Here is a 27,445-nt window from a genome sequence, read left to right on the forward strand (position 1 = left end):
CGGGTTGGAAGAAACACAGGTTGGAATTAAGATTGCCCGGAGAATTATCAACAACCTCAGATAAGCAGACGATACCACCCTAATGGCAGAAAGCGAAGAGGATCTAAAGAGCCTCTTGTTGAGGGTGAAAGAGGAGAGTGCAAAAGCTGGTTTGAAACTGAACATTAAAGAAACTAAGATCATGGCATCTGGCCCCATCACTTCCTGCCATATAGAAGGGGAAGAAATGGAAGCAGTGACAGATGTTATTTTCTTGGGCTCCAAGATCACCCCAGACGGTGACTGTAGCCATGAAATTAAAAGACGCTTGCTCCTTGGGAGGAAAGCTATGGCAAACCTAGGCAGCATAGTAAGAAGCAGAGACATCACCTTGCCGACAAAGGTCCGCATAATCAAAGCTATGGTTTTCCCAGTAGTAATGTATGGCTGTGAGAGCTGGACTATAAGGAAGGCTGAGCGCCGAAGAATTGATGCTTTCGAACTGTGGTGCTGGAGAAGACTCTTATGAGTCCCCTGGCCTGCAAGGAGGTCAAATCAGTCCATCCTAAAGGAAATCAACCCTGAGTGCTCATTGGAAGGACAGATACTGAAGCTGAAGCTCAAATATTTTGGCCACCTAATGCGAAGAGAAAACTCTCTGGAAAAGTCACTGATGCTGGGAAAGATTGAAGGCAAAAGGAGGAGGGGACGGTAGAGGATGAGATGGCTAGATAGCATCACCGATGCAGTGAATATGGACTTGAGCACGCTCCGGGAGAGAGCGGAGGGCAGGAAGGCCTGGCGTGCTATGGTCCATGGGGTCCCAAAGAGTCGGACACGACTGAACGACTGAACAACAACAAGGGTGGATGAGTCCATCCTGCCAGGATGCAGAGCCCTAGCAGATGCAGTGCATTATCATGCAGGGCTGTGAGCACATGGAATACCCTGTGTGACTCTCCTTCATGTTCCTGGCCCCTGAGGTGTGTGCCTTTGGAAGACTGCCAGAATGTCGGGATGAAGTAGGATGAAATATCAAAGGCAGTTTGGGGGACAGAGAAAGGAATGCACAGCATTGTGGGTCTAGCATTCTTTTAAAGGGTTCTGTAGTTTAAAATGATGTGTTTTTTTTTAAAAAAAAAATCCTGTCAGGAATACTGAAATATTTGTTTCCAAGTCAGATGCGGACTGCTGGCATCCAAATTCTTCCTCACAAATTGGACGTTCCAACTTAAATGTTCTTACCGTAGGGTGAAATGTCCATTTCTGACATGAAATTTCAATCCTGAGTGGATGTTTTGAAGTGGAAATTTGCCATTCTGACAGGCCAAATCATTTCAATGCTATTAGCACGGCTGCTGCTCTGGATATAACGTGCCTTCTTTTGAGCACAGAGCAAATGGCCCTCTTTGGCTTCATTCAGAGTGATAAAATGGCAGAAGCGTATTTGAAAAAGTGGCCCTACATTTTCAAACACACACGCACCAGACACCTACCCGCTGTCCCAGAATAATCGGCAATGGTGACTGGGTAGCCATCTTCTTCGGGGTCGACAGAAAACAAACCCACAGAAAAGGTCCCATAATGGGCATATGAGGTGCCATTATCGAAATCTTCTAGGTCAATGCGCAGCTCATAGCTGCCTTGTGTGGTCAAGGCATGGATCCGCTTTAGTCCTAGCATGGGAGAAGAAGCAGAACCATTAGCCACAAGTGTCCCAAGTAGTGAGATGAGCAGGGACGAACAAATGTTATCCGTTCCTTTCTTTTATGTTCTCAAGAATGGACCTATCTTCACATTGGTTGGAATCAGTGGAGGTGGGTGGCACCGACGTCAGTGGGGTGGTGTATCTGCTCTGGGTTTCAGTCAGAACCAGCCAGAACTCCAAAGGAGTTGTCCAAGGTGCTGAACCCATCTTGGGGATAGGGTCCAGCACTTTGGATAGCTCCTGTAGAGTTCTGACTGAAACCTAGAGCGAATTTAATGCCCCACTGACATAGAAGCCACCAACCTCCACTGGTTAGAAGAGCCTTTAGTTGGCTTTTGTGAAGCCTTCAAGCAAATGCACACAGCTGTCAGAGTTGCACATGGTGTCTGCCCCATCTAAGTGAAGCCATGCCTACCGGTACCCCTAGGCACCACCCCTGCTATGGTATACCCCTGTAGCACACTTATAGAACATGAGAACATCAGAAGAGCCCTGCTGGATCAAACTAAGGGTCCATCTAGTCCAGCATTCTGTTCACACAGTGGCAAACCAGCTGTCAACCAGGAACCCACAAGCAAGACATTGTCAAGGGCTCCTTGGAGGTCTCTCTCTGTCTAAACCAGTAGCCAAGTCCAGACACAGACAAAGGAATTCCTTTCAAAGCTTTATTCTTCTTTTACAACTTAACAACTATACCGATTGCAACTAGATCTGAGCAGCACAGAACCTATGCCCTAAGTTGGAACCGTTGGTCCCCGTTTGAAAGGAAATTACTGGCAGACTCCTGAACTTAAGGACTAGGGAGAGTCCCTCCCCTTTTCCCTTGGATCCTCTGGGAGCAGCCGTTGTTTGCGTGCCAACCTGGCACTTCGCCTCCTTTCCGCGCCCTCCATCTGGCGCCGCTCTCTGCTTCTGCGTTGCGCATCCACAAAGTCTGCTATCTGCGCTTGGTCACTCCCTGGACTTCTAACTAAACTAGGAATGCTGGTGGGAGGAATCTCTGTCAGCTGTTGGTCCTGGGAAAGATGAGCGCGCTCCTCTCCCAGGAGCAACTGTTCTTCCTCAGAATCAGAACTACTCTGGGATTCTATGGACTCAGTGTCCACCCTGACAGACATGAGCACAACAGCCCCCTCCCGCCCATGGTTCACAGCAACTGGTGTCCATAGGCTCACTGCCTCTGGTACTGGAGGTAACACATAGCTATCAAGGCTAGTAGCCACTGATAGCCTTCTCCTCCAGGAATTTGTCCAACCCCCTTTCAAAGCCATCCAAATCGGTGGCCATCACTACATCCTGTGGTAGCGAATTCCATAGTGTACTATGCGCTGTGTGAAGAAGTACTTATAACAACACACTGATTTTATCCAGTTCACATTTTAAAGCAAACTGACGTGAGTCACACTTTGCAGACTGCTGCAGGCCAACAAGCAGTTATCCTTCAGTTTTTGCACTTCTCTGAATTTGCAATAGTTTTTGGCTCAAAAAAATGTACCACGATGAATACATAAATATGTATTTTAGGGTAATGTGCCTACACAAATGCACATTTTAGAATAAAATGCATACAGAAATGCATATTTTAGGACAAAGTGCAAACAAAAATGCATTTAAAATACATTAAAAATGAAGTGATTGTTCATCGATTTTTTTTTTAAATCACAGATTGAGGTGGAAACAGGACAGCATGGAATTATGGATGAATACATGAGAAGCTGTCATGTGCTAGAAAGAGGCTGCTCCATTTATCTGTCTCTCCATTTTAATTTTCATACATTTAGTTTCTTTTACAAGTGATACTAAGACTGCTTCTCTGTCTCTCTGACTTTTCTTTTTAAAAATCAAAGTTTGGGATAGAGGTAACCAAAGGACCCTCAGCACTGAATTCTCATCTCAGCAGTCACAAAGCTACCATTCCTTTGGATCTTTTAGATACGTCATTGCAATGAGACCAGTTTCTAATCAGTTTCCATGTGCAGCATGGCTGTGTCCTGATTTTTATGACCGAGGAATAGCATCTTTGGGCGTGCCTCCTGGCATCTGTGATTTTTCAGTGTGCAGAGATGGGGTTAGATACAGGATGAGTGGAAGAGAGCTTCCATGAGAGAAGAGGCAGCACTCATGGATGGTCCATCTGCTCAATTTGGGGGGATCTTCCCCTCCCCACATATGACAGCTCATCGCATTCAGCAGGGTCTCCTGATTCTCTCTGTAGCATTTTCAGGGGGCTGGAGGGGCTGCCATGGGAAGGAGGGGGGCAGGGAAGTCCACTTCCATTAGTGTAGTTGATCCAGTGTAAATCTGGATCAAGCTCATGGAATGAGGAACTGATTTAAGCCTCGTGTGTGAGTGTGTGTGTGTGAGAGAGAGAGAGGGGGGAGAGTGGGGGGAGAGAGAGAGGAGGGAGAGGGAGAGAGAGGGGCCTTAGAATATTGGAAGAGTTGTCAACACAAGGTAGTTCCATTAATTAGGGATATTATATCCGTTCTGTCTGTTTTCACAGATTATCAGGCATCTCTCATTCTTTCTCTGCTCCTTGACAGAATGACATTCTTTTAAACCAGAATTTCATTCTACTTGCACTAAGGTGCATTAACGCTAATGCAAATTTGTGCAAATCTTCCCCAAAACTGTGTGTGTGTGTGGGGGGGGAAAGTGGTCCCCAAGTCTGACCATTCCATGTGACTTGGAAAAACCCACTCCACTGCAGAACCCGCAGATCGGATTCATAAAAGTCCAAGCCCATTTGAGTCCGTTGCGGATTTCTCCAGCCTCCCATTCACCACTGAGTTTGATTTTCCATTCAAACCCCTGTGTCAGGCAGTTTTTCCTCTGAGTGCCCTCAGCCAACCACCATGAGATGGGATTTCATTCTCTATCAGTCCGGACAAGGAAAATGTCTCGCCTCTCCCAGAGGTGGGTGGCAAGTGGGCGCGCTCCTGTCCATTTGATTGTCCCTTGATGAAGAGGTGATTTGATTAAATATCTCAGGGGTTGTCATCTGCAATGAGTGACTGTTTGCTGAGGCAGGGGCTGGATCTCTTCCTCTCTCTTTCTAAACTCCTCTCTGTGTACTTTTTATTTACCAGTATTTTAAGTTATGCTCGCTTGACGGAGTGTATTGCCCCAGTTTTCGGGAGACTGGGCTGTCGGGCTGGGACTCCATGTGACACAACAGCAGCAGCAATTTGTATTTTAGAATGTGAATGTTTGGTGCAGAGGGTCTGTTTGCCAGCTTGCAGTTCATCTACAAATGGGCTATGGATTATCCATAGCAATGTAGTGAGAGTCTAAGCAATTCTGGTGGTCGTGGTGGTGGAGGGGTACTTCCATGGGACAAAACATCCAAGGGAAACCGAAAGAGGTTTGTTAATATAAGAACATAGGAATTGCTGTGCTGGATCAGACCAAGGGTCCATCTGGTCCAGCATTCTGTTCACACAGTGGCCAAACAGCTGCCCATGGGAAGCTCACAACTGGGACATGAGTGCAACAGCACCCTCCGGCCCCTGTTCCCCAGCAACTGGTGAGCATAGGCATGCTGCCTCTGGTACAGGAGATAGCACATAGCCATCAGGAGTAATAGCCACTGATAGCTTTCTCCTCCATGAATTTGTCTAACCCCCTTTTAAGGCCATCCAAATGGGTGGCCATCAATATGTCTGGTGGTAGTGAATTCCATAGTTTCACTCTGTGCTGGGTGAAGGTGTATTTCCTTTGATCCATCCTGAATCTCCCACCCATCAGCTTCATGGGATGACTCTGGGTTCTAATATTATGAGAGAGGGAGAAAAATGTCTCATTCACATTCTCCACACCAGGCATCATGTTGTTAAGGTTACTGAAATTTCTCAGCCACAGTTTACTTCCTCCCTCCCTTCCATATTGTCAATGGCCATAGGAACATAGGATGCTGCCTTATGCTGAGTCAGAGGCCATTGTTCCATCCAGCCCAGTATTGTCAACACTGCCTGGCAGTGTCCAGGATTTCAGGCAGGATTCTTTCCTAGCCCTACCTGAAGGGGGAATTGATCCCGGGACCCTCTACATGCAAAGCAGGGGCTCTGCCCATGATCTATGGTCACATTTGGACAATCACTTCTTGGCTTAATAAGCTGAGACAGGAACGAGTCTTTCGGCTGCATGCACAGCCCCTTTGTAAGTGAGAGTGAACAAACCTGGACATCTTCTGTTAATGGCCATTTCCTGTTTCGTCTGAGCCAGGAAACCATGGCTAATGGCTTTGGAACAAGCCAGGATGTGAAGCCTGGATTGGAATTTGGGTTCATCTCCCTGGTTGTGCTGAAGGCGTTAGCATTCTTTTCCCAGTTCGGATGAAATGGGAAATTATTGACATGGCCCCTCTGTCAAGGGACTTGAAGGAGATAGGGTGGATCCTGGGCTCTTGGTGGAGATGGCCACCAACCCTTCTCCTCACGGAGCACTTAGGACCTCTTGGACCCGGAGGCACATGCTGAGCAGCCACTTAGCCCCAGGGAGTGAAGATGCCTATAGGTACAGGTTCGGCTGGCTAGCAGATGCAGAAGTGGTCACCTGAGGGATAACTCCTTGTGAGTAAAGGTATACTCGTGAGGAGGGCTCTACCATTCCTCAGGTGGCACTGATGGGCTGCAGCTGTGCTCTGGGTGGGGCTCTGAAGGCTCAGGCTTAAAAGGCAGAGTGGTAGCACACTGTTTGAGCATCAGCTTCCAAATTTTTGCTTGTCCCCGGTTCACCTTGCTCCTCTCTGGATTGTGGCCTGCTGATGGACTTTGCCTTTGGAACTGGCCCTGGCTAAATCCCTGAGGCTCTGTCCTTGTGCCACCATAAACAGGTCAACCACAGTTAAGAGAATGGAGGAGTGATGTGGCTGCATCCACCCCCGCAAACCTTGTTCCTTTCTCAGCTTGTTAAGCTAAGATAGGAACATCTGAAGGAAACTTGTGTTAAACTGGCCATGCGCTCCTGCTGAAGGTAGACATCTGCTGCTCCAGCCCATGGGCCAGAACCAGCCCACAGGAGGGCCCCATCCAGCCCGGGCTCTTATCTCTGATCAGAGAAAAGAGATTTCCCTCCCCATGCTGCAAGTGAGGCTTTTGAAAAGCCTCCATCTCGGGCTTTTAAAAAGCCAGTTACAGTGTGGGGGGCATTGGGGGTGTGTGTGTTGTAGCTGGGGAGGGAAGGGCTAACCCTCCCCCAATGCTGTAACCCCCCAAATTGCCCCTCCCCCGCTGCAATCAGCCTTTTAAATAAGCCCCCATTGCTGCCAATAGAGGCTTTTAGCAAGCCTGCTTGCGGTGTGTGGGCGTGCATCCCGTCCTTGTTCCAAAATACCACCATGGATCCATGCAACCCCCCCTAGCAGACCGCGATGGCCATACCTAGCCAGTGTTCTCCAGTGAGCTTCCCAAATCCATCCCGGTAAGCTTCCCATCCACGGAAGAAATTCACAGAGCCGTCCTCACGCCGCTGGAAGACCTAGAGAGACACAAATTGGAGCGGAATGGATGAGAGAGAAAGAGAGCACAGCACAGCACACTGCTTAAGGAGGGCGATTCTCTTGTCAGTTTCATCCCTGCCTCTTCCATTCACTGGAGCTGCAGTCTAGCTGGAGGAGAAGTGGCGCTGCTCATTAGATGTGAGTGGAAAATGTAAATTAATTAAAACCCTTTAAATTGGGCTAATTACATTGGAGTGGCTCAGCATAGGGAACTCTGAAAAGGCTGCCTGTCAGGATTAATAGGTGGTTGAGGCTGTGGGTTGGATCCAGACTGACGCTGGGTCAAGTATGCTGGTGGAAGTGGAATTCTCCACCTCCTCATCTCCACGGCAGACCCTCTAGCCCCCTGAAAACGCTACACATAGAGGCAGGAGACCCTGCTCAATGCGGTGAGCTGTGGGGTGTGTGTGTGTGTGTGTGTGTGTGTGTGTGGTGGTGGTGGGAGGAGGATCACGCCAAAATTGGGTAGAGGGACCATCCACAAATGGAGCTGTTCCTCTTGCAGAAGGTTCCTTCCTCTCGTGGAAGGCAGATCCTGGATCCAACCCTGGAACTAGACATGCTACATTGTAGATGTGGCCGCCACTGAAAATGATAGTGGTGTTTCTAGTTCCTGCTGTAATTAGTACAACTTCCCTATGTCCTGATACGCATTCCTCACCTTCATGCCACATCACAGGCTGTTGCTGGAAGGGACGTGTTAATGTTGAGACAAAACATGAGTAAGTAAGTGGTACTGGATGTTACTGAGTGGGAATGGGAAACCAGACAGGTGGCTGCCATTTTTACTGGCAGCAGTGCGTGTATCGTAACCTAGTGCATTGGTTATAATGTCTTCCACAAGATGTAGTGATGGCCACCAATTTGAATGGCTTTAAAAGGTGGCTAGACAAATTCCTGGAGGAGAAGGCTATCAATGGCTACTGGTTCTTATGGCTCTATGCTACCCCCAGTGACTGTGTGATGACCATGAATGTATGAACCTGCCTTTCATTCTTGGGCCAGAAACCCTTGGTTGAAGAAAGTTATGTTGATCTTTTCTGTGGACCTAATGATTCACCTTTCCCTTCTGTTGTTGCTCTCAAGTTAGCCAAGTAAAACGTCCTCCTTGGTATTCTTCTTGTTCGATTAACTTTGATCTATCGACAGAATCAAGAAAATGCCTCCTGTATCTGACCACTTGTCATTAATGAAGCATCCATTCCCTGATTTAATTGCATTGAATTTGGCTGGGTCCACTTTGACTGGAAAGGAACCAGAGGAAAACTTTACTCTCAGAAATGCGGAGTATGCAGATTTCTAGGTGTCAGCCTTCAGCCATGGTCTGTGAACCCCTTCGAAGTTCATATTGCTAACAGGTGGAGTCAGCATCAAGGGTAGGCATGGTTGGGCACCTGCCAAGGGCCCACCCTGCAGCAGGGGCCCACTGACAAGAGCTCCCTGGACTTGTTCCTCCTTTTCACCATTGCAGCCTGCTTGTTCACCTGCCTCTCACTCTGGCCCAGGCAACGGTGGTGGGAAGGAGGAGTAGGAGATGCCGCAGCCGACTTGCTCAATGGCTCCCTGCCTGTCAAGCAAGCAAGTGTAGGAATGATGAGAAAGAGGTGGAGGAGTGAGGGCAGCTGGTGACCATGGTGGTGAGGAGGTAGACTCACGAGGGAGCGGGCCCATGGAGGGTGACTTGCCCAAGGGCCTTCCAAAGCCTGGAGCGGACACTGCTTCTGGGCCCATCATTTACTTTAAAGTATTAGTCTGGTGGTGGTAATCATGTTCCCACTAGTGATGGCAGTCTCCCCCGCCTGCATGCCCCCCAGCTAATCATGGTTGGGAATAGGAATTGGGGTACTCCTTCTAGGCATCTTCCTATCAACGTTGCCATTTTAAGATGTATTGGCAGTAGCCATTGGGTAACTTTCCATCTTGCCAGGCTAAGCAAGACTTAAAATAGAAAGGGAAAGGGGGCAAAGGAGATAGGATGTCTGACTGCTGGGCAACCACACAAGCCTACCTTGCAGGGCTAGCATCAAGAGTTGGCACAGTTGTGCAGCTGCCGAGGGCCCACACCCCAGCAGAGGCCCACTGGCAAGAGCCCCCTGGACTTGCTCTTCCTTTTCCCCATTGCAACTTGTCCACCTGACTCTCACTCTGGCCCAGGCAAGGGTGGTGGTGAGAAGGGGGAGAGGAGATGCTGCGGCCTCCTGGCTCCCTGGGCAAGCAAGTGGGAGCCATGAGCAGGAGGAACAGTAGCTGATGACAGTGGTGGTGAGAAAGTGGACTCACCAAGAGACGGGGCCCACTAGGGGTGTCTTGACCAATGCCCCTCCGAAACCTGGAACTGGCACTAACCCCTTGGCTGTTTGGATGGAAGTCCATTATTTTATTTTATTTATTAAATTTATTAATCGCCCATCTGACTGGTCACCCAGCCACTCTGGGCGATGTACAACCCACCATAAAACAATTTAAAACAATAAAATTTTACCATAATTTTTTTTTTAAAAAAATACCCTAACCCACCCCAAATGCCTGCCTGAACAACCACATTTTTAATGCACGACGGAAGCTCATTAAAGAGGGGGCATGACGGAGTTCCCTAGGGAGGGAGTTCCACAGAGTGGGGGCCACCACAGAGAAGACCCTCTCCCTCGTCCCCACCAGTCTAGCTGTCCTGGCTGATGGGACAGAGAGAAGGCCATCCGAGGCTGATCTTGTTAAGTGGCCTGTCTGGTGTTGCTGGAGGCGCTCCTTAAGATAGGCTGAGTTTCACTCAGACCCGACCAGAACACTATTTTCAGGATAGGGTTCAGCACCTTGTATAGCTCCTTTAGCATTCCAGTTAGTTCAGACTGAAACCCAGAATGCATTCACAGCCCCACTGAAATTGGAGCCACCAGCCTCCACTAATATAGCATCATAGAGATGGACGGGGCCCTGAAGATCATCTAGTCCACCTCTCTGCTCAGTGCAACAACAGCTTCCTTATAGCCCCCTTCCAATCCTACTATTCTATGACAGATGGCTGTCCAGTCTTTGCTTAAATATTTCCAGAAAAGGAGAGCCCTTGTTACTCCCAGACAGCTCTTACTGTTAGTAAGCTTCTCCTGATGTTTTGCCGAAATCTGCTTCCTTGCCATTTCTACCCATTCTCTAGTCCTGCCTCAACAGAGAACAAGTCAGCTCCATCTTCGGCATGACAGGCATCCAGATATTTGAAGAGCAGGATCACGTCTCCCCTTAATCTTCTCTTCTCTTTTGTTCAACCAAGCCATCCTGCCTCCTGTTCATGGAGGTTCTATTTAAGTACCAAGACTTTTAGCTGTTGACAGCAGTAAGCTTCACGAATTTCTCCATCCCTTTGAAATAGCAATTTAAGCCCCTGGCCATCACTTACTTTTGCGGTAGTTAATTCTGCAAGTTAAGTACATGCTGTGTGAAATATTTGCTACTGCCCATCAATTGGATGGGATGACATGGTGTTCTAGTATTCTGAGAAAGGGAGAGAATGGTCTTTTCTTTCTCTGATGCGCTCTCTCTCTCTCTCTCTCTCTCTCTCTCTCTCTCTCTCTCATTTTCCTCCTGTGAGCTGCACAAAACATCTCCCCAAGTTCTCTGCACTGCTATGAGTGGTTCTTCCTGAACAGATTTGGGCAATTTCATGCTGCATAAACTGCCCATGATTACATTCTTGCAGTATTTGGAAGCTGAGCACGACCGTGGCTGCTTCTGCTTCACAATCCGGATGCGTTTCCATTGCGCTACAGCTTCCCCACAGTCTTAGTTTGGTGCTTGGGTGCTAAATTGGAAATGGGAGAAGCTGGAAAACGTGATTGGTGGTGGTGGTGGGGGGCACTTATGCATTGTCCAAAAAGGGGGAATGGCATCACCAAAGAAAGAGGAGAAAAGAGGACACCATGTTGCATGGCGCTTGCATATGGACGTTTATATGTACATATGCAAATTTAGAAATAATGATAATTTAAATCAAATGCAATACATATTAGTATAATGGAGGCAACTGACCAGGTGAGCTGTTGCGTGTGTTGCCCAGTCTTCTGTCCAGGCTCTACCTGTGCATGGACAACTTCAAGGCCCCTGCCGGCTTTCCCTCCTTATGGTTCTTTGTCTAGAAACCAAAGTTGGACCGGTGCTCTGCCACTGAGTAGGCCCTGTCCCTTGCAAGCCCATAATATGTGGCTGGTGGCTTGCATTCCTGCTGAGCAGATCACCATCAGCCCATTTTTTTGTGCAGATTCAAAACACGGCTCCTGCTTTGAAAGCTGGCCCTGCCATTGCGGCTTGTGATATGGAAAGTGTAGAAAATTATGGGGACAAGGTGAGATGAAGTTATGGCTGCATGTGGGCAGCAGTGATGTGTGTCCAGTGTATGGATGTAGCCAAACTGAGTATTGGCTTAATTTGCAAGCCTTCGTTTGTAGGGTGGCCAGGGGTCCTACTTTACAGAGGACAGTCCTCTAGTTTGGAGAGCTGTCAATCCTCTCTGTTAAGGTGTCCTCTATTTGATGGGTTGACCAGTCAACGTCTGGTTTAAAGTCACAGAACCATAAGGAGGGAGAGCAGGGGGCAGATTTGAAGTTTCCCGACCACAGTTTTTTTAATGTATTTATCTACAACATTTGTATACCGCTCCACATCTAAACAGATTCTGGAGCAGTGAACAACAAGAGATAAAATGAGCAAAAGACAAAAAGAAGAAACATAATATTAAGATAGTTTTTAAGAATAATCAGAGTGCCAATATAGCCGAGGCTGGTTAACTAAGGAAGGCTTCCTGGAAAAAAGTGGTTTTCAGGAGGCACCAAAAATAACTCAGTGTTGCTGCCTGCCTCACCTCCAGAGGCAGGAAGTTCCATAGGATGGGAGCCACCACACAGAAGACTCTTCTCCAGGTGGACTCCAATCAGGCCATAGCTCCATGTGGAACCACCAGGAGCATAATTAGCACCTGGAGAACAGACCAAGCAGACACACAGGTCACCTGGTCAGTTTTCTCCACTATGCTGAGATGCCCTGTATTTCTATAGAAGTGATAGTTGCTACTATTTCTAAACTTGCACCTGTACATAGAAACGTGCATATGCAAATACCATGCAAACTGGTATCCTCTTTTTTTGGCGGGGGTGTGTGTGATGCAATTCCTCAAAATGCACAAGTCACCACCTTTATTTAAAGGCATCCACTGCTGTGGGGTCGGGATGGGAAGAAACTGCATGTGACACTTTCCTAGTGTGCTCCCTCTGATCCACGCGGTACTTACCTTCTGGAATTAGAGCCTTAATTTTGATCCACCCATTGAGTGCTTGAGAAGCTGCTGTTAAGCCCCTTTGCAAGAGCTTTCGGCCTGACTCGGCCAACGGCAGAGGGACGCTTTCTGCTGGAAAGGGGCCAAAGCTGATTGCTATGGAAGGCCCTGGTTTTTATCGGCTCCCACATCCTCGTGCTGTGGATGGGGAGGGGAGGTTGTGAGAGCAGGCGATAATGTGGCTCCTTCAGTAATCTGCCTTGACCTCAGGCTGCAAAGTAGGCCGTTCATCCGTGGTGCTTATGGAGAAGGGTTTGGAGGGGTCTGAGTGAATTAGAGAGAGCTCCCCCCGCCCCTGTAAAGGGCTGATTATACAAACGCCTTGGGAGATTAGTGGCACATACAGTTTTGCTGACAAACGCCTCTTGCTGATCATCCCTTTGTGGAGGTGCAGTGACGGCGTCGCGCAGACTGCAGAGTGGCACACGACACAAAGCCACAGCTGCGCTCCTCAGCCCTCCCAATGTGGCTTTGTCATTGTAAAGCCGATTCTTCTCTGTGTAGTCATGAGGGCTAGGAACCTGAACCTGAAAAAGTTATTTGCCATACCCTTAATTTTGTCGCCAGATTGTCACGTGAGAATGTCTAATAGGGTCAACATTTTTGGTTACTGCCATAACGTTCCAAGGAGATTTTTTTAGCAACCCTGTGAGGAGGAAGGGACAGCGGTGGCAGCTAAGGCATCATGATTTGGATTTGTGTCCCTGAAGAGTTGGTTTTATTGCTGGAAGCATTCACTGCTTCACCAACTGAGGGTCAAGAACCCCCCGTTTTAGCCTCCCTCCCCCATTTTAGCCTACATAAATATTTACGTAGGCTAAAATGGCTAAAAATAGGGAATGCAAATGGCGGCCGCCGTAGCCGCCACCATTTGTGTACACTGTTGTGTGTTTTTTTTTGGCTTGCTGTGATAGGCTACGTAAATACTTATGTAGCCTTTCACGGACTCCGCAGGGACGCAAAAGGCATCCCTGCATTAGCCGTGATAGGCTACGTAAGTATTTACGTAGCCTATCACAGCTATGATGAAGCAGCGAATGGCGGCCACAGGGCAGCCACCATTCGCAAGTCAGCGCGGACGGCAGCAGGTAAGTGCTCCATTTTGCGCACCTTTCGTGGGTTGGGGGGGCTTCATTCCGCCACAGATTTCAGGGGGCCGAAAGCACTGGCATTCGGCCTCACCGAGATCCGTGGCGGAATTCTCTGACATCCCTAATTGGTCGCAGAGATTAAATTTACAGTTAGGATTAAGCACAGTTGCTGTTTTAATTTATTAACCGCTCTTGATCCATAGGATCCCAAGGAGCATACAGGAACATCAAAAACAGACAACAAATCCACTTTGAAATCTACTGAAACACAGTAAAAAGCAAATTAAACACCTGTTCAACCAGCAAACCAAACAACAATCCATTCAATTTAAAATAACATGTCATTCATGGATGGATGGATGGATGGATGGATGGATAATAGATTGGTAGCTGATACATAGATAGATAGATAGATAGATAGAAGGTAGATAGACAGATGGAAGGTAGATAGACTGATAGATAGAAGGAAGGTAGATAGACAGACAGGTAGACCAGTAGACAGAGATAGATATAAATCCTAAAATAATCAAATGTTAAAATGCGTGGGAAGAAGAAACATTTAACTTGGTGCTGAAAAGAAAGCAACATCAGCGCTGGTCGGATCTCCTTTGGAAAGGCATTTCAGAATTGTGGCACCATGTCAGAAACGGCCCTCTCCTTTGTAGATTCATAGCATATGTCTGCTACTGAGGGTGTTTGCAGAAGGGGCTCTTTTGTCTGCGTGCTGATAACACAGCAAGCTGCGGTTAATCTAAAATGGAAATGAGAGCTTCCAAATGCCTCCTGAAAACCATGCCGGAGGAGGAGGGAAGCCTATGAGCTAGGGATGTACGAAATCCCCCATACCTGGCTCCACCGGGTTCCACTGGGGGGGGGGAGGGAGGCGCTCCGTCCCTCCCCCCGGAATCCTGCCCAACCAGCTCCACTCTGCGGGGATTCCGCGGAGCCGCCGGCCAGGTCCGCCAGCAGCCGGACATCCGGCCGCTGGCTAGCAGGGACACAAATGGCAGCGGCCATAGCCGTCGCCGTTTGTGTCCCTGTAGTCAGCCATAATGGGTTACGTAAAAACTTACGTAAAGACTTACGTAGCCTATCACATCTGGCTTAAAACAAAAAACAAAAAAACATGCGCGTATGCAAATGGCGGCGGCTATGGCCGCCGCCATTTGTGTTCCTTATATTTGGCCGTCTTAGTCTACGTAAATATTTACATAGGCTAAGACGGCAAAAATAAGGGGGAACGCAAATAGCGTCCGCTACGCTATTTGCATTCCCCTTATTTTCGCCGTCTTAGTCTACGTAAATATTTATGTAGACTAAGACGGCCAAAAATAAGGAACTCAAATGGTGGCGGCCGTAGCTGCCCCCATTTGTGTACGCTTTTTTTTTTTTAAACCCAGCCATGATAGTCTATGTAAATCTTTACGTAGCCTATCACGTTGTTTTTTGTGTTTTTTTACAAGACTGCAAATGGCGGCGGTGGCAGCCGGTCGGAAGACTAGCCACCACTGCTGCCGCCGCCCGGAAGATCCGCCCCAGGTAAGTCTTGTCCCAGGGGGGATCTGCGGGGGGGGGGTGGCGGGGGGGTGGCAGGCCATTCCGCTACAGATTTCGGGGGTTTGAATGCACTGGCATTCGGCCTCACCGAGATCCATGGCGGAATTCTCTGCCATCCCTACTATGAGCCGGATGCTGGCTGCAGCTCATTCTTGTAATGCTAAAACATGGTCTGAACAATAGCTAGTTGGCAATTGTCAAGGTTCACTTATGAAATGGACCCCTCGAGCAACTCCTTAAGGATCTCTTGCCGCATTTATGTATGTATGTATGTATGTATGTATTTATTTATTTATACATTTCTATCTCACCCTACATCATTAAGATCTCAGGGCAGCATACAGATAAAATCAATTTAAATAGTATAAAACAATAAATAATTTAAACAGCTAAAAACATATTTAACTAAACATATTTAACAAGCTAATACCAGTTAAAATCTAAAACAATAAAACAGTTAAAACAATGTGCTACGGAATGCATTCAGCCTTCAAAGGATTTGGTAAAAAGTCATGTTTTTACTTGGAGCCAAAACGAGACCAATGTCTGCACCAATCGGGCCTCCAAGGGGAGGGCATTCCACAACTGGGGTGCCACAGCAGAGAAGGCCCTCTCCCACGTCCCACCATAGTGTATGTCTCGTACTGGTGGGACGCAGAGGAGGGCCCCTCCAACAGATCTCAGTACTCGGGCAGGCATATATAGGGAGAGGTGCTCCCTCAAATATCAAGGTCTCAAGCCGCTTAGGGCTTTAAATGTCATCACTAGTGAGGTTCGCCTGGCACCTACATTGCATTCTTCCCGGCACCAGGTGAAGACCTTTTTATTTTCCCAGGCATTTTAGCTTTCTAGACTTTTAGCTTTGCTGTTTTAGATCTGTATTTTAAATCCCTGCACTGCTGCTAGGTTTTATTCTGGTTGTATTGTTATACTGTGGTTTTGATGTTTTATATATTTTTATTGTTTTATTGTGTGCTCTTTGGTTTTAATTTTTGTGAACCACCCAGAGAGCTTCGGCTATTGGGTGGTATAGAAATTAGTAAAATAAATAAAATAAATAAAGATCACCAGAACTTTGAATTCTAACCAGAAGCATATTGGCAGCCAGTGCAATTCCTTGAAAACCGGTGTTATATGGTTTTTATGAGGTGTTCCAGTCAGCAGCCTTGCTGCTGCGTTTTGCACTAGCTGAAACTTCTGAGTCGTCTTCAAGGGCAGCCCCACGTAAAGTGCATTGCAGTAGTCTAATTGGGAAGTTGCCAGCACGTGTACTACGGTGGCTTAAGAGTCCCACCTTCCTTCTTTTAAACTTTCCCTTCCCAGTAATGTGGGGTTTGGGCTGTAGACGTGGGGTGACCGACACTCTAAGACACAGGGTTTAGCCACAGCAGTTTACTTGTAGATTTAAAGCAAACAAATTACAACTAAAGGTATTTACACAATAGAACTGAGTGATACAAAACGCATTAAAAGAAAATTTGCAAAACTCAAGTTCCCTTACCCTAAGTGTTCTTAGACTTTTCTAGGCTGCATCATCCTGCTCACTCTTCAGACTCTGCTCTCACTTCAAGCTCTGGCTGTCTCTGCTCTTACTGGCTCTCTCCCTCTTTTTATATATCCTCCCTCAAAACCGAAAGTACTGCTTCAAACCCGAGAAATGAAACTGAACTGGGAAATGAAGCTGAAACCTAACAGGGGAAATGAAACGACTCCTCTCAGGGTTACAACAGAACCTCTCAACAGAAAACTCCAGGCCTCCGAGCCTAACCCTTTTTTCCCTTTGCCTCTGTAGGCCTCAAACCTTCACAGCAATGCTACTTGTTGGCACCACTGGTGCGGCGTGGGGCTGAAGTCCAGGGCCCCACAGCCTGGGGGGAACAAATGACCACCCAGAGATCAGCAGGCGATGGGGCAATGGCAAAAAGCCCTGGCTTCAGCACCTGGGCCAGCGTGGGTACACCTCTGGGTACACCTCTGCCTTGTAATTAGATTCTTGGACAAATTATTTTTCTTTTACTCTCACCAGGTTGCCATCTGGGAAAGGAGTGTTTTGCAATTAGCCAAGTCCGCCAGGGCAGATCTACCCCAGTATGTTAGCATTTGTAAGGCATAGAAATACTACTGTAAAAGGGAGCTAGGTTTGTTCCTAGCATGTGTGGTCAAAGCAGACAGCAGCCTAGAAAGTGCCTGCCAGGGCCCCAAATGCAAAAGGTGCAAACGCAAGAAGATGATTTCTGTCCATTTCAGACAGCTAGAAAGAAATGAGGACATTGCATGCCATCGAAGAGAAGAAGGAAGCCATGCTTTTCAAATACATCCACCCAAATTAAGTTGCCCACAATAAAATAAAATAAAAACACTAGCCTGTTGGCCTATATGCCACTGTCAGTCAAACAGAACTATCTTCTGTGTTTGGTTGCCTAGAAGCTATTTTTACTCAGCATGGTGAGCAGCTATTTAGAAGCCTGAGAGAACTCTGTGTACATATTTTTATCCCCATGAGCATGAATCTCCTCTTTGCCTATTCCTTCTCTTTCAAGGTGCAGGTGAGTTATGCATTTTTATTTTTTTTTTACCAGGAACTGGAGCTTTTTGAGTGTCATTGAAACCCGCCTCTCTGACTTGTGGCAAAAAATATGAATCAAAACCAAGGCAGAAAATAGAAACGGTCACATCTCCAGGGAAATAACTTCCTTCCCTCATGCCTTCTGGCTGGGCACTCCATCCTGCTTGTTAACCTCCCTTCCTCCATTTCTGTCACAGCTGAACAAAGAAACCCCAACACACACGGCTTTGATTTTGGGGGAAAGGGATAAAGCGCTCAACAGAGGTTTGGTTTTTCCCTTCACAATTCCCTGATTGAACAGGTGGCGTGACGGTGCAGTCGAAAGAGGTTTGACCCAGAGGGGAAACTAGCAAGGCCAGTTTGGTCTCTGAACATACGTAGTGGTGTGGAACAGATTCTGTCAGAAGCCTGTCTTGGTTTCTGGTACACAAAGATAAACCTCTTCCCTTCGCTCACAAGGCTTTGGCTCATGTCAGGATCCCATCTTGGGACTGAGAGAGATGCTCTGGAATTAGCCAGGCACTTAGAAACTCTACTTCTTTGTGTCATTCCTTCATTTGACAGGCATAGTGGGTATCATAGACACAGGGAACAAGTGTCTGTCTACAATGGATGAGCGTTCATTACGGGACTCCAATTAACACAGGCAGGCACCCATTTTCATTTTGCAAAATAACAAAAACCATCTTAGTTGAAAGCCTTTCCCTCGTGTTGCACCGTGGCTAAGAGACTGAGCTACTGGCTTGAATCTTGGCTCTACTGTGAACGCACCTTAAACACACCGCTGTCTTTCTCTCAGCCTCAGTCTTTCAATATGGGGGTAATAATACTGACCCCCCCCCAACCTTACAGGGTTGTTGTAAGGCAGGGTGGCTCGCCTTCAGCCCGAGAGCCAAATTCAATTTTGGTATAGCTCTCAGGGGCTGCATTCCAGTGGTATGCAGGGCCAAAAGGGAGCAAGCAACACCTCCTCCCCAAATTAATACCAGCATAGTTTGGCTTAAAGCCCTTCCTCCTAGTAACAAAGCCTCAGGGGAGGCATTTCTACCTTTGAGGCTGGGGTGGGGGGGAAACTGCACAAAATCCGGGAACCTGCCGAAGGATGAGCGGTTGGGGAAACGAGGCAGGGTTCTTCGGCATAACCTCACCTGAAGTTCTGCACCCCTGGCCTACAGGAACTGAACATATGCCCTAAAACAGGGCTTTGCAAAAAGGTAGATCATCAGATGGTTCGGACTAGAACTCCCAGAAGGCCCTGCCAGCATGGCCAATGCTCAGGAATGCCGGGAGCTGAAGTGCAAAACACCTGGAGATCTACCTTCTGCCCGCCGCTGCAGATGCATTTGTGGAGAAAAAGCTCTCTGGAAATCCACAACTGGAAAGCCCTTCACTGACGGAGAGTCTTGGCTTTTCCTCTCTTATTGCTGCCTTGCTGCCTTCGAACGGAAGCAGGAGCAGTGGGCAGTCATGGGGGGAGGGAGGGAGAAATGACAACAGCTCCATCCCCACCTAATCCTGCAGCAAAAGAGCACCTGATATCACAGCCCCGATATCAAGGGTCAAAGAAAAAGGGTCCAACCGAGGCAATATAGTATTATTTGCATGGAGAGGGAGAGATCTGAAATCTGCTGTTGCACAGTGGTTTTAAAAAAGCTACCCTGGCGGCTCGAGGCCCTTCGAAGCAAGGCTGCGATGATGAGCTGTCAGTCCATCGGTCCCCTAGCAAGCGGCGCCCCGACTGTTCTGAGCAGTTGCCGGTCCTTGCATTGCTGTGACGCGGGGTGGGCAAGGGTGGGCGAAGACGCCCCTCGCCTTGGAGCGGAAGGGGGTGGACGGAGCGGCTGCGTAGCCCGCACTCAAGGCGCTGCCACGCTCCGTGGGGAGCCCCTGCTGTTGGCATCCAGAAAAATGGGCTTGCCCAGGAGAAACGGGTCCTGCTGGGAAAGTTCTTCCTCGCTTTTCCTGGCCTGTTCATGCCCATGTCCCTCCGGCAGCACTTTTTGCTTGGGGGTGGCGAGATCAGGAGCACCGATTCAGGGTTCAGTGCAAATGGGGAGGAGCTAAAGGCGAAAGGGCCAGAAATACAAAACAAAAACAACACACCAGCATATGGTAGCTTAAAGCTTTTACTGCCAGTAACTAAGACAATGGAGGGGCATTTTGACCTTTTAGGATGGGGAGATCATTGTGCAAAAGCCAGGAAAACACCAAACTATTGGTGGTTGCGGGGGAAAGGGGTGTGGCCAGGGGAAAGGATGTGGCCATCTGGAGAGCCCAGGAGGTCCAGATGGGGACCTCAGGAGGGCTGGATTTGGCCCACAGACCTGAAGTTCCTCACCCTGTTGTAAGGATTGCAACGAGATAAATGCATGTATGGGTGGAATTGCGGGTGCAGGCTGAGGAATGCTCCAAAGGTGAAGACAAGGCGTTTGTGCAGGATACAGGGGAGGATGGAAACCCAGTGTAGGGACTTGAAGAAGCGTGTTGCATAGTCTGAGCGGTGAGAGATGTTAATGCTTTTGGCTGTGGTGTTCTTGATGTTGTTGTGACAAGGGGAGGCCAGGGAGTAATGCAACCAGGACAGCAGCCAAAGTTTTAGACAAAGGGATGGAAAGGAGTTTTGGAAATGCTTTGGTGATGGACTGCTTGAGCCGTTCCACCCACTCATACTAGGGACTTATCTGGTGGCAGTGGCTGGGTCTACGAAGCCATCTGCTATTTTCAATTTCCCAGAATGCCCTGGAGCGCCTGATGTAGCGTCATGGCCTCTAAAAAGTTAAAAGGTAATGGTGTCCCCAACCAGTCGTGTCCGACTCTAGGGTGTGGTGCTCATCTCCGTTTCTAAGCCGAAGAGCCAGCGCTGTCCGAAGACGCTTCCGTGGTCATGTGGCCGGCATGACTGTACACCGAGGTGCACGGAACGCTGTTACCTTTCCCGCCGAGGCGGTACCTATTTATCTACTTGCAGTTTCTTGCTTTCAAACTGCTAGGTTGGCAGGAGCTGGGACTGAAGACGGGAGCTCACTCTGTTACATGACACTCGGGTCTTGAACTGCTGTCCTGCCGACCTTCCGGTCTGCAGTTCAGCGTCTTAACCACTAAGCCACCGCAGCCCTTCTCATGGCCTCTACTGCCAGATAAATCCATGGCAGGGGTAGTGCGTGTGTGTGTGGGGGGCCGGGGCTCACCTCGGGATATATGGACTGTGTAAAATCCATTCTCTCTGTGTTTCGTGGATTGTCAGGTGCCTCTCATTCTGTCCTTGGCCCATGGATGGAATCAGGTTTTTCTTGTTCCTGAATTTGCACAAATGTGCATTTGTGCAAATTTGCACATGAGAAAATGCAGAACGTGCATTTTCATGCTTTAGCCTATGGAAGAAATGTGCATTTTGGGTTTTTTTTTTTTTTAAATGCATATTTTTCTACAACAAAATTTGCGGAAAATTTGGGAAAGTTAGAAAACCAGTCTGCAAGTCTGCGGAATCTGCCCAACACGGGAAAAGCTGGTCCATTGCAGAATCCCTGGGTCAGATTCATGAAAATCCAAACTCATTTGGTTCCACTGCAGATTCTCCAACAGCCCTAGGCTCACCTATGGGGAGAATACCTTACCAGAGTCTTCCTCAAATATGAAAACGGCCCTGAAATGATGTGTTATCGTACCACATTCAACTTTCTCAAAAGCTATGTCTCCATCAAGGTTCTGTGCCCTCACTACACTCTTCCTATGGATCATCATAACATAGGGTGGCCAGGTGTCCTACTTTACAGAGCACAGCCCTCTATTTGAAGAGCTGTCAGAGGACTGTCCTCTATTTGAAGGTGTCCTCTATTGGATGGGCTGTCCAGTCCAAGTTTGGTTTCAAGACAAAGAACCCTAAGAAGGGAGAGAAACAGGGGTACTGAAGTTGTTGGGAATATTGCAACCTCATCTGCAACTTACTGGTAGGGGGTAGTGTTGCAGTTAGTTAGTTAACGTGTGGGAATTCAGGCCACAGCTAGCCTTAGGATCTCTATAGCCTACAGTGTGGTTTCCTGTGATTTGTTCCTTTTTGCTCCTCCCCTTCCTCCCCCCTCCCAACCTCCTCCATTGCTGGGAGCAGTTGCGTTTGCTCTCTCTTTCTCCTGCCAGTGTTTTAAAACACAAATGGATTGAACAAACTGGGTTAAACAAAAAACAAAAAACCCTACGCTGTACCTGCATAATATATGCAAGCATATTGTGAGTAAAGTAGGTTATCCCTCCTTCACTGAAGAAGGATGTGGACTCCTTTTTAGCCTTGTGTGCATATGGGACTGGTAAACGCTCATTCTACTCTGCCTTTTGTTTTTCTTTGCTAACTCCCTTTCTAATAGGAGGCATCAATATTAAATAATTCCCAAAATAAAGTTGCATCCTTGCAGAGCACCTAAATGGCAAACTGAGCAGGCACCCACCATGGTGAGATGTGCTGTATTTCTATTTGAATTATAATAATTATTTCTGAATTTGAACCGATACATGTAAATTAGCATAAGCAAATGTTATTTAAATCAGTATCCTCTTTTGTCCTCTTCTTTTTGCTGATGCATTTCCTCTTCTTTAGTCACGCTTAAGTGGCCACCTTATAACGTGAGTCGGAAGCCCACCAAATGCACGCTCTCTAGGCTACTTTTCACGTTCCTGTTCTGTGTGGTTCGCTCAGCTTTCAAGGTCTGGATTCAGTCGTGACATCTCTAGGAGCTCACAGGTGCTGCTGACAGACCTGTCGAGGCATTTTTGCTGCCAGCACGTAGCTTCAATGCTAAACAATTTCCTATGCAAAGCCGAGAGGATCTTGCTGGGTGGGTCAGCTTTAAATAGACACATAAGTAACTGAGTTATCATCTCTTTCTGCCCTTTACACAGCTAGTGACTCTTTCAGTACCTGGTGCCCTTTGGAGGATCAGAGGAAGAAAAGGTATTATGAGATGAAGTTATTTTTATTAACTTCTTATTTACTTCTTATTTGATTTGTACCCTGCCTTTCCACCCAGAAAATGGTGCTCCAGGCAGCTAACAGTCATAGGACTTATTTCCCACAGATTGCTCCTTCCTCTTCTTCGCCAACCCCTTTTCTCTAAATCTGGCAGTGGCAGTGGTTGGGTTGGGATTGGCACACCTCTTCTCCCTAGACAGGCTTTGTTTATCACAAGCACAGAACTGCAGGTTTTCACATCTTTGCACAACCTACTTTGAAAACGTAGACGAAGGAGGAAAAATGGCAGCTTCTGTTAATGACAAATGCATCAGGTGACCTATTCTCCATGAGTATTGTACAATTTGGTGAGAAGGGAAACACCTACATAGTGGAGTGGTTATATGGACTGGCCCCTCTAGGGTTCCTTTGCGTATTTATTTATTTATTACATTTCTATCCCACCTTTTTCCTCTTTAAGGAACCCAAGACAGCATACATAATCCCCCTCCTCCATTTTATCCTCACAACAACAACCCTGTGAGTCTGTGGGCTGGGCTGAGAGTCTGCGACTGGCCCAAAGTCACCCAGTGAGCTTCGATGGCTGAGTGGGGACTAGAACCCGGATCTCCCAACTCCCAGTCCAGCACTCTCGCCACTACACCACGCTGGCTCTCTATGGCAGAATGTGGGCTTACATGGTGTTGCTCTTTGAATCCACACATCTAGCATAGGAACAGAAGAAGAACCATGCTATCTAGTCCAGCATTCTGTTCACACAGTGGACAACCTGTAGGAAACCCACAAATAGGACATGAGTGCAATAGCACCCACTTGTTCATATTCCTCAGTAACTGGTGTACACAGGCATGCTAACTCTGATACTGGAGGATACATTTAGTCATCATGACTCATAGCCCTTGATAGCCTTCTCCTCCATGAATTTGTCTAATCCCCTTTTAATGACATCCAGGTAAGCAGCCATCAGCTTGTGGTAGAGAATTCTATAGTTTAACTCTGCACTGTATGAAGAAGTCCTACCTTTTATCTGCCGGAATCTCCCACCAATCAGCTTCATGGGATGACCCCGCTGGGTTCTAGTATTATGAGAGACGGAGAAGAATGTCTCCTTGTCCACTTTCTCCACACCAGGCATTGTACACCTCTCTCATGTCTCCCTTTACTCACCCTTTTTCTAAGCTGAGCAGTCCCAGACATTGTAATGTTCCCTCATTGGGGAGTTGCTCCAGCCCCTGGTCATTTTGCTTGCCCTTTTCTGCACTTTCCCAACTCTACAGAATCCAGAATTGTGCACAGTACTCCAAATGTGGTTGCACAATAGATTTGTATAAGGTCAATATTATATTGGCAGTTTTATTTTCAATTCTTTCCCTAATTATGCCAACTTGGAATTTGCCTTTGTCACAGCAGCAGCACAGAGCCGACATTTTCATCAAGCTACCCGCCACAACTCCAAGGTCTTTTTCTTGGTCAATCACCATTAACTCAGATCCCATCAGTTTATACATGAAGTTGGGATTTTTTGCCCCAACGTGCATCACTTTAGACTTTGGAGCTCTTTTCAATCCCTTTTTGTTTTAACTACCCTAAGTAATTTGGTGTCATCAGCAAACTTGGCCATCTCACTCATCGCTCCTAATTCCACATCATTTATGAACAAGTTGAAAAACACTGATCCCAATACAGATCCTTGTGGGACCTGACTGTTTACATCTGATTTGTTTCACTTGCGAGCACAGAAAACCAGCAAGCTTGCAAAGAGTTGAGTTAATTTTCTCCCTCAACCTGTCATTGACTTGCTGGCAATTTGAGCTTGAGATGAAGAAATTATATGACCTCATCCGAAAGGATTTATAGAGCAGTATGAGCAATTTAACCTACGTCCTAGGTCCCAGTAGACTTTCAAAATCTGCTGAGGGGACCAAGCTGATCCTGTAAGAGACACACGGTGCATGCACATTGAAATCAGACTCATGCAGGTTGATTTGACAGTCCTGGAGTAAGCATGGATTAAAAAGAAAAAGGCCACACATTTGTGGGAGCTCTTTCACAAGCTACACCTTTCCTACATGGAAAACACACTATTGTACAGATTGCCTTGTTTAGCTCTTTGTAGTTTGTGTATTTTATTCTTTTTATTCTTTTACATCACCTTGAGAGCTCCTTGAGCATTCCTTGAGCAGAGGGATGATCTAAAAATGTACTGAGTAATAATAATATGACAAAAAACCTGGAACTTTGGTGTAGGGGGATAAAACTATATAATGGGTGGTGATGTATGTGACGGTGCACGGACGGTGCAGAGATGGGGCAGTGCTAGGAAGCTTATGTTGCCTGACAAAAGGGACAACTGTACTTCCTTTCAGAACTTGACATGTTTGATTTGAAGATGATCAGGGGACTGGAAACGAAGCCCTATGAGGAGAGACTGAAAGAACGGGGCATGTTTAGCCTTGAGAAGAGAAGACTGAGGGGAGATAGGATAGCACTCTTCAAGTACTTGGAAGGTGGTCGCAGAGAGGAAAGCCAGGATCTCTTCTCAATCATCCCAGAGTTCAGGACACAGAATAATGGGCTCAAGTTACAGGAAGCCAGATTCTGGCTAACTGTTGGAAGGGGCCTATAAGACCATCGAGTCCAACTTCCTCCTCAATGCAGGAGTTCAAGTCAAAGCATTCCTGACAGGTGGCTGTCCAGCTTCATCTTGAATGCCTCCAGCATGGGAGAGCCCACCACCTCCCTAGGTAATTGGTTCCATTGTCGTATTGCTCTAGAACTGTGGCTTGGTGTGTTGTCTGAACCCAGGACATTTTCTGCAGGGTGGCTTGTTTCCCACCCTGAACAACTCAACAACAAACCATGGGTTCTCAAGGCTTTTTTCTGAGGGGGAAAAAGCCTCTGACTGTGAATGATACCTCCACCAGTGCTATGGGCTAGTGCCCTGGAACGTTGTTTTTTTTAAGTCACCCACCCCACATGGGGATGAGCAAAACAGCCCTCAGCCACCTCAAGGCAGAGAAGCTAAGTCCATTTCCCTTTGCCAGGGAAGCCCCGACAAAGGGAAAAACAAGGGGCTAGCTAGCCTTCTGATGGATAAAAATGGTACCGCCACTGCCCAGACTGGTTTATGCTGCTCTCTCACACAGAAGGGCCGCACTTTGCATTCAGCTGAAGCTGGAATTCCCCAGGCTCCATCATCCCTCAAGCAGCTTTCTTGTTCCTTAAGACACAGGGCAATTTGCTTTTCTGGCCAGGTGCCATTCCACCTAGAGAACTGCCTTCGGCCTTCATGTCCCCATTTTCTGGGCCAACACACCTAGGAAATAGCCTACACCTTATATAACAGCAAGCAATAGGATTACCAAGCTAGCCTGGTGAACTTGGGGTTTTTTTAGGCTGACTTTCTCCAGTTTGCCCTCCTTCTGTAGCTAGAAAGAGAGGTGAGGCCTGGTTTGGCCTGGCCTAGCCTGACCAGGGAGGGATTCCCTCTGCCCTCTTGCAAAGCACTGCCATACTGATTCTGCATAAAGGACTTGCTCTCATACACCAGCAGCTGTTGCATTTATTGTCATTATTTGGTGCTTTGAAATCTGCCAGGCAGCCAGGAATTCAATAGGTGCAGTTTTTCCCAGCATGGAGGCTCTGTGATGGGGGAAACCTTGCCTGCTAACTTTATTGGCCTGTCAAATTTATTCATTGTTGCAATATTTATATACCTCTTCTCATCTGAATAAATCCCAAAGCGGTTTACAAAAAGAATACAAAAACAACCCCACAAAACACACACACAATTGTATCGTATTGGAGGTTGGTACAAAAGATAATTCATGGCTGAAGGAAAGCCAAAGCGAACAGATACCTTTCCAGTACTCCTTCAAGGACTTGAAAGGTTGTCAGAGAGGAAGGACAGGATCTCTTCTCGATCATCCTGGAGTGCAGGACATGGAATAATGGGCTCAAGTGACAGGAAGCCAGATTCCGGCTGAACATCAGGAAAAACTTCCTGACTGTTTGATCAGTACGACAATGGAACCAATTACCTAGGGAGGCGGTGGGCTCTCCCACACTGGAGGCATTCGAGATGAGGCTGGACAGCCATCTGTCGGGGATGCTCTGATTGGATTCCTACACTGACCAGGGGGTTGGACTGGATGGCCTTGTAGGCCCCTTCCAACCCTACTGTTCTATGATTCTATGGTGCTATGTTTAATAAATGCCTAAAACATGCTAGTGTTGAGTCATCGCAGAGAAGGCCTAAATCTGTGTCACTGCCAAATGAAAATCTGGAGGCTGCAGCATGGACAACAAAGCCTCCCCTGAAGATTATGGGGGCCTGGGAAGTCGTACAGGGAGAGAGGTTCCTTGAGGTAACCTGGTCTTCAGTTGTATAGGACTTTGTATACCCATACCAACACCAGCACCTTAAACCTAGCTTGGTAGCTGACTGACAGGGAATTTCTGTCTGTCATGCAACTGCTAATGAAACAAGAAGCTTTTGTGGGGGAAAAGAAAAGATGGCAGCCCTACATTTGACCTATATTATTCTGAGCAAAAAAGAGCATGCTGGGGGAGCCAGTGCTGGAGACAGAATCTTGCATGGGCATGCGAGGGCATTCTTTTCCTGGGCACTCAAAGATAATATATGGTGACATAAAGTCAGTGTTTTATGTATTTTTAGGGGCAGCTCCAAGTGGGAGAGGTGTTTGTGGCGAGGCCAGCTTAGAAATTAAGTGAGAAGGTCTGTGTGAGCCTGGGTGGAGTTTT

The 27,445-nt window shown here is 47.4% G+C and overlaps 1 protein-coding gene across 1 annotated transcript in view; it reads right to left on the bottom strand.

Moving 5' to 3' along the window:
* Positions 1-27,445, bottom strand: part of FIBCD1 (fibrinogen C domain containing 1) — a 101,670-nt gene that overhangs the window by 5,912 nt on the left and 68,313 nt on the right. The window contains exons 5-6 of the mRNA XM_084821226.1: positions 7,069-7,165; positions 1,476-1,655 (exon numbers count right to left, since the gene is read on the bottom strand). Of these exons, the coding sequence (XP_084677352.1) occupies positions 1,476-1,655; positions 7,069-7,165 (277 nt within the window). The remainder of the gene's footprint in view (positions 1-1,475; positions 1,656-7,068; positions 7,166-27,445) is intronic.

This window comes from Heloderma suspectum, chromosome 14 (genome assembly GCF_057233095.1).
Source record: "Heloderma suspectum isolate Gila_16-S chromosome 14, 16-S_ref, whole genome shotgun sequence".
NCBI classification, from domain to species: Eukaryota; Metazoa; Chordata; class Lepidosauria; order Squamata; family Helodermatidae; genus Heloderma; species Heloderma suspectum.